This window comes from Vombatus ursinus, unplaced genomic scaffold, assembly GCF_900497805.2.
Source record: "Vombatus ursinus unplaced genomic scaffold, bare-nosed wombat genome assembly UNPS02004363.1, whole genome shotgun sequence".
In the NCBI taxonomy this organism is placed as follows: Eukaryota; Metazoa; Chordata; class Mammalia; order Diprotodontia; family Vombatidae; genus Vombatus; species Vombatus ursinus.
In genome coordinates this window covers 29,134-37,814 of record NW_020944141.1, presented here as the reverse complement: position 1 = coordinate 37,814, position 8,681 = coordinate 29,134, and the positions used below count along the sequence as shown (strand labels likewise).

Here is an 8,681-nt window from a genome sequence, read left to right as displayed (position 1 = left end):
TAGAATTGATTTTTTTTAATATTTCCCAGTTACTTATCCCTGCCTAACTCTGAAGTCAGTCAGAGGTGGCCAGTAATAGGCAGAGGCTAGTTGGAGATAAGGGAGAATTCATGGTCCTTGTCCTTGGGAGCTCCTAGCATGGTTGGGGAGCCAAGGATCACACACAGGAGACAGACTGGAAGTAATATGTCACCAAGTTCAGAATGAGATCTTCAGCTCAGGATGCTGAAAGAATTCATCAAGAAGGAAGGCTTAGAATGAGGGGCTAATCCAGGGGAGATGGTGATGTGGTAATGATGGGGGGGCAGGTTGGTAGCTAGGGGAAGCAGGGAGAGGAGAGACATTCCAGACATGGGGAAAGATCCTGCAGGAGGGGTACTGCCTTCCACCAGATTCTTCTCCCTACAGGTCAGGGATGTAGCTTCTAGGGTCTCTCACTGGGCTCCCTGACGTGACCACCATGAGAAAATTCCAAGACTTTGGCTGAGTAACTACGGTCCGAGCACTCACCTCTGTTTTCTGCCACCCTCCCCCCAATCCCTCTGTGTGTCTGATTGTCTGTCATCCTCTAGGTTACTGGAAGACCTTGGCTTTGCTCTACTACCCAGCCCTCTACTACCCTCTGATTGCATGCGCCACGGTCCGACACCAAGCCGGATACATCCTGGGCTGCCTACTCTCCTGGGCCCACTGCGGGGTCCAAATATGGCATAAAGTGGAGTGCCCTGAGACAGCCAAGGTAAAGTCCTGCTTCATCTGGGTGCTGCCCTAGCGGAGAGCATGCTGACTCATGGGGAAATGGAAGTCCAGCCTGCTCTGGGAAAGGCCACACTTGGAGGGCTTGCTTCACCTGGAGTCAAGAAGCCTGGGGTTCAAATCCTGCCCCTGCTCCTACTCCTCCTCACCCTTATTTATCTCAGGCAGGTCATGAGCTTTGGGTTCTTCAGTTACAAAAAGAGGGGGCTGGGCTAGATGGTCCCTAAGATTTTTGGAGGAATCTGGGGGCTTAGTGGGTAGAACGCTGGGCCTGGAGTAAGACTCAGGTTCAAATCCAGCCTCATACCCTTCTAGCTGTATAACCCTGAACAAGTCACGTAACCTCTGTTTGCCTCAGTTTCTTCAACTAAAAATGAAGATATTAATAGCACCTACTTCATAGGGCTGTTGTAAGGATCAAATGAGATCACATATTAAAAAAAAAAAGCACGTAGTAGAAGCTTTGTAAATGTCCCTTCCCCCTTAAGGCCCTAAGTCTATGATCCCATGGCTCTTGGAGAATAAATAATCCCTCTAGTGCCACACAGGCCTGCCACCAACTAATCGTGTGACACTGCACAAGCCACTTCTCTGTCTCTGAGCCTCAGTTCCCTGCTCTCTAAAATGGGATGATACTGTTTGTGTGATCCACCTCATGGGATTGTTATGAGGAGAATGTGGGGCAAATCTTTTTAAAGCTCTATAGAAATGAGAGGTGCAATGCAGTGGAGCTTTGGGGCTGGGGGCTCTGGGCTGGGGGCCCTGAGACAGTGGCTCCTTTTAGCACAGTGTTGATTCCTCTCTGTGTTGTGGAGGAGATGATGGAGGAGGAAGAGAAGGAGAATGAAAAGGAGGAAGGGAAGGAGGAGAGGAGTAGGGAGGAGAAAGAGGAGGAGAGGATGGAGGAGAAGGAGGTGGGGGGGGAAGGAATAAGGGGGAAGGGGGAAGTGAAGGAAGACATGTATTCTTGCCCTTAGGGAGCTCCCTCTCCGGTTGGGGAGTCTAGAATCACACATGGAGGACTGAGAGGCACACCTGAGTGCTGGGGCACATGTTTCAGACCCCAAGGGTCGTGCTCATTCAGAGAAGGGGGACATTATTGTGAACAGGAGAAGTCAGGGAAGGCTCCTTGGAGGAGGAAGGACTTGAGCAGGCCCTTGAAAGATAGGGAGGCCTAGGAGAGGGAAGGGAAGGGATTCCACATGGGTGTGGGGTGAAGTGGGGTGAACAACATGCATGAAGCAACCAGCAGGGATGAAGCTGGCATGAGCCCCAGACAGTGAAGAGACCAGCTCAGCTAGAGCAGATGGAGGGTCCATGTGGGAGAGAAGCGTGATGATAGGTTGGGGGGGCAGGGGGCTGGCTACAGCTTGAGGAGGACTTGGAACAAGACTGGACTAAGTCCAGGCTTTATCCTGTAAACAGTGAGGAGGCATTGGAGCTTCTGAAGATGTGTAAAAGTCAGCAGGAACACACTATTTAAAAAATCAATTTATTCCTCTCTTCTTCTGATTACTCAGTGGTTTTCTTTTGTTTTTAATTGAAAAAAAAATACCGTGTTTGACCTACAGAGAATCATGATATGTATATGTGTGTGTATATATATATATATATATATATATATATATATATATATATATATAGGGTGTCCCAAAAGTCTTAGCCCCATTTTAAGCTTTAATGACCCTTAAATAGCACTTAGCACAGTGCCTGGCACATAGTAGGTGCTTGGTAAGTATTTATTGATAGGGTGATTTAAATATCTTTAATAACTTTAAAATGCACAAGATTTTTGGGACACTGTACATGCACACATATATCACGGTCATAATTCACATTTATATAGCACAAGTTACTCTCATTTCCATTTTCCAGATGATTAGACCTAGCCTCAGAGGTCTAAGTGAATTGCTCAGAATCACACAGCTCAAAGTATCAGAGCCAGGCTTCAGACCCAGATTGCATCCTGAGTTCTCTGCATTGCATTACGGCTGCATGTCTGCAGGTCCCTCCCGAGCCGCCCTCACTCCCCCCCCGCCCCCAAAGCTCGCGGAGGCCAATTGGAGACCTCAGGGAGGGGTGCAGGTCTAGGAGGGAGGGAGCGGGGCTGCTGGAGGGCGGCTCAGGGAGCTGTTGGTCTGTCCAGTTCTACAGGTACTACCCCCTGCTGGCCTCCTTGCCCCTCCTCTCTGGCCTTGTGCTTCTGAGCCTTTGGTACCCTGCGCAGCTGCTGCGATGCTGGAGTGGGAAGACGGCCCCGGCTGGCCCAGAGGTAACGTGGGGGCTGCTCATGCTGCCTCCGTGGCATTGTGGGCAGCTTTGGGAGATGGGGGCAGAGGTGGGAACAGCGGAGATGATAATCATGAGTCACGTTTCTATGACAGATTTACATGTCCCCCCAACACCCTGCGAGGGACGATGTGGGATCATCCCGGCTTTATGGGGATGGGAAAACTGTGGATTCCAAAGGTTAAGTGACAGCCCCTCTGGCTGCCAGATCAGTGAACTTCCCATGATGACCAATAAATTTAGTAGGCAAGCATTTATTAAGCGCCTACTGGATACAGCCAGGCCCTTTTCCTGACAACCAACCAGAAAGTCAGCAAATGTTTAGTAATAATAGCTACCATGTATATAGTGCTTACTATGTACCTAAGTGCTTTACAAATATTATTTCATTTGATCCTCACAACAACCCTGGAAGGGAGGTGCTATTATTACCTCCATTTTACAGATGAGGAAACTGAGGCTAACAGGTTAAGTGACTTGGCCAGGGTCACTTAGCTAATAAGTATCTGAGGCTGGATTTGAACTCAGGGCTTTCTGACTCCAGGCTCAGCACTCTAACCACTAAGCTACCTTGCTGCCTTTTAAGCACTTGCTGTGTAGAGCCAGGCTCTGTGCTGGACACTGGAAATGCGAAGACAAGCATGAGGTAGTCACTGCTTCTAACGGTCTTACTAAGAGGAATTCTTGGGACCTTTCCTTCACTTGGAGGTTTTCAACTACAATCACCCCTCTGCTCTAACACCTTTCCAGGATTGCCCATTATCTACAAGACAACACCAAGATTCAAGCATTCAAGGCCCTCCCTAATCTAACCCTTTGTGAGCTTTCCTGGCATTCAAGGCCCTCCCTAAACTAAGCTTTCCTGGCATTCAAGGCCCTCCCCAATCTAACCCTTTGTGAGCTTTCCAGCCTCCCATCTCACTCTTCTACCCTAACTAGACTCCTGTTATTCTTTGGCAAGTCCCAAGCCCCCACCCCCCACCTCTGTGCCTCTGTTTGCACCGATCCTCCTGCCTAGAATATAATCCCTCTTTGTCTCCCCCCAAGCCAACATTGCCACCTGACCAAATTCTTCTTGCTATTTAAAGCCCAGCCTTCAATGCCCAGCTCAAACACCACCTCCTCCATGAGGCCCTCCCTGATCCTCCAGCCTCCCTCCTCTCTGCTCCTAGAACACTGTACCTCTCTCAAGCAAGGAGGTACAAATGTCATGGTCTGCCTCCTATGAGAGATGAGAGTTAACATCACATATCTTATCTTACTTCTTCCCTGTAAAGGAAACCTGGCTCCCCCTTCTCCAGGATGCTGCATCATTATGCTAATACCTGACATTCACACACCTCTTGAAGGCTTACAAAGCACTTTACAGACGTTATCTCATTTCATCCTCACAGCAACCCAGATGAGGAAACTGAGGCACAGAAATGTTAAGAGACTTACCAAGCAAATGTCTGAGGTAGGATTTGAACTCAGGTCTTCTTGATCCTTTCTACTAGGCCAACCTAGCTTTCTCACTCTCATCGCCTTTGGATCATAGAATCATAAGGGCTGTAGAGTTCAGAACTGGAAGGTGACTTAGTTGCCATCTAAGTGAAGGGACATTTTATAGATGAGGAAACTGAGGCCCAAAGAAATCAGAACACTTGCTCAAAGTCACACAGGTAGCAAGTCAGGGAGGTGAGAGTTTTATTCAGGTCTCTTGACTTTGTGGGGCAGCTAGGTGGCACCGGGTCTGGAGTCAGAAAGACTCATCTTCCTGAGTTCAAATCTGACCTCAGACACATAGTATCTGTGTGACTCTGGGCAAGTCACTTAACCCTGTTGCCTCAGTTTCCTCATCTGTAAAATGAGCTGGAGAAGGACATAGCAAACTAATTACTCCAGTATCTTTGCCAAGGAAACCCCAAATGAAGTCATGGAGAGTCAGACACGACTGAAACTTTTGGACCACAACTTGCCCAGGTCACCCAGCTAGTAAGTGTTTAAGGCCAGATTTGAACTCACAAAGATGAGTCTTCCTGTTTCCAAGCCAGGCGTTCTATCCAGTGCACCACTTACCCGTAGGTAGGATGAGCCCACTTGAGTAATACTGATTCACTTCTCTCTCTTTAACGATTGACATCTAGGCAGCTTTTCAAGTTCTATGATCTAGATTGCTTAACCTTTCTGACACCCAGTTTCTTGTTGCTGAGCCGTTTCCCCACACCCAGTTTCTATCCCAAGGCCTGGCCCTTGGGTCCCTTGTCTGCCTGAGCTTCACTCCCTGACCTGGGACCTCTCATCCCTGGGTAACTCCCAGCATCCTATTTCTCTGCTCCTGCTACTGAGCTGCTGCAGAAAGTCCCATAATGGGCTGATTTCATTCATGACACATTCATGATACCGACCTCAGCTGGGCCTTCCCGCTGTTCCCTAATCCTTCCATTCTGCCCTTATCGATCACCTCTCTTGCTCCCTGCAGACACAATTCCAAATGCTTTTCTTCTCTCCTCCCCACCCCCACACTCAGAGGGGAGGACCACACTTCCCCTTTTCCTCCTCAAACCCAGGATCAAGGTTACCCAGCATGAGATCTCTCCGCCTCCTCTTCTCCCTCCCTTTAGTCCCAGATAGAAGGGTCCCCATTCTTCACCCTGTATTCTATTCTCTCTCTTTCCCTCCAAGAACTTGCCATACTCAGCATCCTTCCTTTCTCATTCATCTTCAATCTCTCCCTTCCCAATGGTTCTTTTACATCTGTTCACAATCATTCAGGCCTCCCTACTCCTTAAAAAAATCCTTCCCTTGATCCTTCCCCCATGCAACTACAATCTCATCCCCCTCTTGCCCGCCACTGTTACATTTCTTGAAAAGGCTGTTTATAGTAGATGTCTCCCCTCTCTCACTCTCCATTTTCCCTTCACACTCTTGTAATTATGCTTTAGCCCTAATTGCTGCCTTCAAGCTCCCTAATTACCCAATCACTAAATCCAATGGATTTTTTCTTTTTCCTCATCAGCAGCCTTTGAAACTTTGGACTGCCCTTGAATGCTAGTCTTCTGAGACATCACATGTTCTTGGCTCTCCAACCTGACTGATCCTTCTAGGTCTCCTCAGCTGACTTCTCACTCTCATTCCATTCTCTTAACATAAGCATACCCTAAGGTCAGTCCTTGGCCACCTGGCCTTCTCTCACAATCTCTTCTATTTACAATGGCATCAATGACTACCTTTATGCGTTTCCATGCCTGTATCCTCAGCCCTGGCCTTTCTCCTGAGCTGCAGACCCACATCTCCATCTGGATGATGTCCTGGTATCTCAAACCTGACATGCCTAAAACAGCTTATCTTCCCCCTAAACCTACTTCTACTGCCTAGAGGCAGCCGGTGGTACAGTAGATAGCCCACTGGGCCTGTGAGTTTGAATCCGGCCTCAGATGCTTAGTAACCATATGGCCCTGGGTAAGTCACTTACCCTCTGTCTGCCTCAGTTTACTCTAAAATGGGGATAATGATAGCACCTACCTCTCAGGGTTACTGTGAGGACCAAATAAGATCATATTTGTAAAAAACACTTAGCATAGGGTCTGGTGCATAGTAGGTGCCATGTAAATGCTTATTCTCTTCTTCTTCCTTTTAATGACCATCTTTGGCGCTGCTGTTCATCTAGTCTCCATGGGAGTATCTTTGACTCTTCTTTCTGCCTCATGTTTCATGTGTCCTAAGTTGCTGGGTCCTATCAATTCCCCATCTGCAATAATTCCAGCATTTTCTATCTCCTCTGTCACCACTCCAGTGCAGGACTTCATGGACCCCTCCTTGGACTGTTGGGATACTCCTCTTTTAGGATTTTCTGCCCCTTCCAATCGATCATCCCTCCTTCCATTGCCAGAATAACCTCTCATAGCTCTAGTTGTGTTACTCCCCTGCTCAAAAGCCTTCTGTGGCTTCCCATGACCTACCATACGATCCACACACCTCTGCCTAGCATTCAAGACCCGTTATATTCTGGCACCACCTTATCTTTCCAGCTTTCTCTCATAGAATTTTTTTCTGTGTAATCTATACCTTGGCTAAACTAGATTCTTTTTTGCCCTCCAGACACATCCTGTGCTTTCCCTGGTCTGTCCTTTACTAGTGATGTAAAGTTGGGCAAGGATTTTGCTTTCTCTGTACCTCAGTTTCTTCATTTGTGAAAAAAAAAAAAGGAGGAGGGATTTTACGGTCACCCAATTCATGGCAGAGCCAAGACTAGACCCTGAATCCTGACTACCATCCCAGTAATCCTTTCTCTGTCGCATGAAGTGGATGACCACAATGACAACATTGTGACAGGGCTGTGCTCTACTTCAGTCCTCCTTCCGAGGAAAGGGGATGACCAGAGGTATCTGCTCAGTTTCATGTCTTTCAGGGAGAGGAAAAGTAACTTTACTAAGGACACACTCACAGCCTTCCTGGGATATTACTGAGATGGGAGACTCAGACATTTACTAGCTGTGTGACTTTGGGCAAGTCACTTTACCCTGTTTGCCTTGGTTTCCTCATCTGTAAAATGAGGTGGAGAAAGAAATGGCAAACCACTCCAATATCTTTGCCAAGAAAACCCCAAATGGGGTCATAGAGTTGGCCTTGGAAATTAGGTGACTAGAGTCCTGGACATGGAGCCAGGAAGGTCTGAGCTGAAATGTTGCCTCAGACACTTACTAGTGACCCTGGACAAAATGATTGAACTCTTAACCTCAGTTTCTTCATCTGTAAAATGGGGATAATAACAGCACCTGTCACACAGAGTTGCTTTAAGGATAAGGTTAAGACTGCTGGACTTTCAAACTATTTTCCAATTTGGATTCCCTTTCCCCATATTTGCAAAGGGCTTTGCAAACCATAAAGCACTCTGTAAATGCTAGCTGTTACTATTATTATTACTATTGTTGTTGCTGCTGTTTTTGTTGTTATTATTACTACCCCCTCTCAGCCTCAGTTTCTCTTCCATAAAATGAAAGGGTTTGAACCAGGTGATCCCTAGAAGCTTTAACAGTCTGGGGTTCTAGGGTTCTAGATCGAGCTTTGACTGTACGGAGCCACCATCTTTCAGAGTAGAGAGGAACTGACCCTTAGACCATGCAAGGCCATTTTGTAATTCAATTCCAGTCGAGTCAACTAGCACTTCCCATTTTTGCTGGGCCTTGTGATGAGGGCTGGGGATAACAAAGACCAGAACAAAAAGCCCCTGCCCTCAGGGAGCTACCGTCTACTCAGAGACAACCTGTACAAAGACAAAAACACAAAGTATGGGTGAAATAAAAGATAATTTCCTGGGGACAGTGAGGATTGCATCCACCATGGAGGTGGGGAGGGGAATCGGGAAAGGCTTCTCGAAGAAGCAGATGTTTTGAGCTGAGCCTTGAAGGGAACCAGGAGTTTCAAAGGTGGATGAGAGGCAAGACAACAGTCTAGGCAGGTAGAGGGCACAGCCTGTGCAAAGATTTGGAGGGAGGACATGGATTGTTGTCTACGGGGAAAAACAAGAAGACTAGTTTGTCCAACTATGGAGTTTGTGAATCAGTCAATTAACAAACATTTTTAAAGTAGCTACTCTTCTCCAGGGGCAACTAGGTAGGTGGCATAGTGCATAGAGCACCAGGCCTGGAGTCAGG

At 47.4% G+C, this 8,681-nt stretch overlaps 1 protein-coding gene across 1 annotated transcript in view; it reads left to right on the top strand.

Moving 5' to 3' along the window:
- Positions 1-572: 572 nt before the first annotated feature.
- Positions 573-8,681, top strand: part of LOC114023083 (receptor for retinol uptake STRA6-like) — a gene marked incomplete at its 5' end in the record, with an annotated part of 32,050 nt that continues 23,941 nt past the window's right edge. The window contains 2 exons of the mRNA XM_027835582.1: positions 573-739; positions 2,903-3,028. Coding sequence (XP_027691383.1) covers positions 573-739; positions 2,903-3,028 — 293 coding nt within the window. The remainder of the gene's footprint in view (positions 740-2,902; positions 3,029-8,681) is intronic.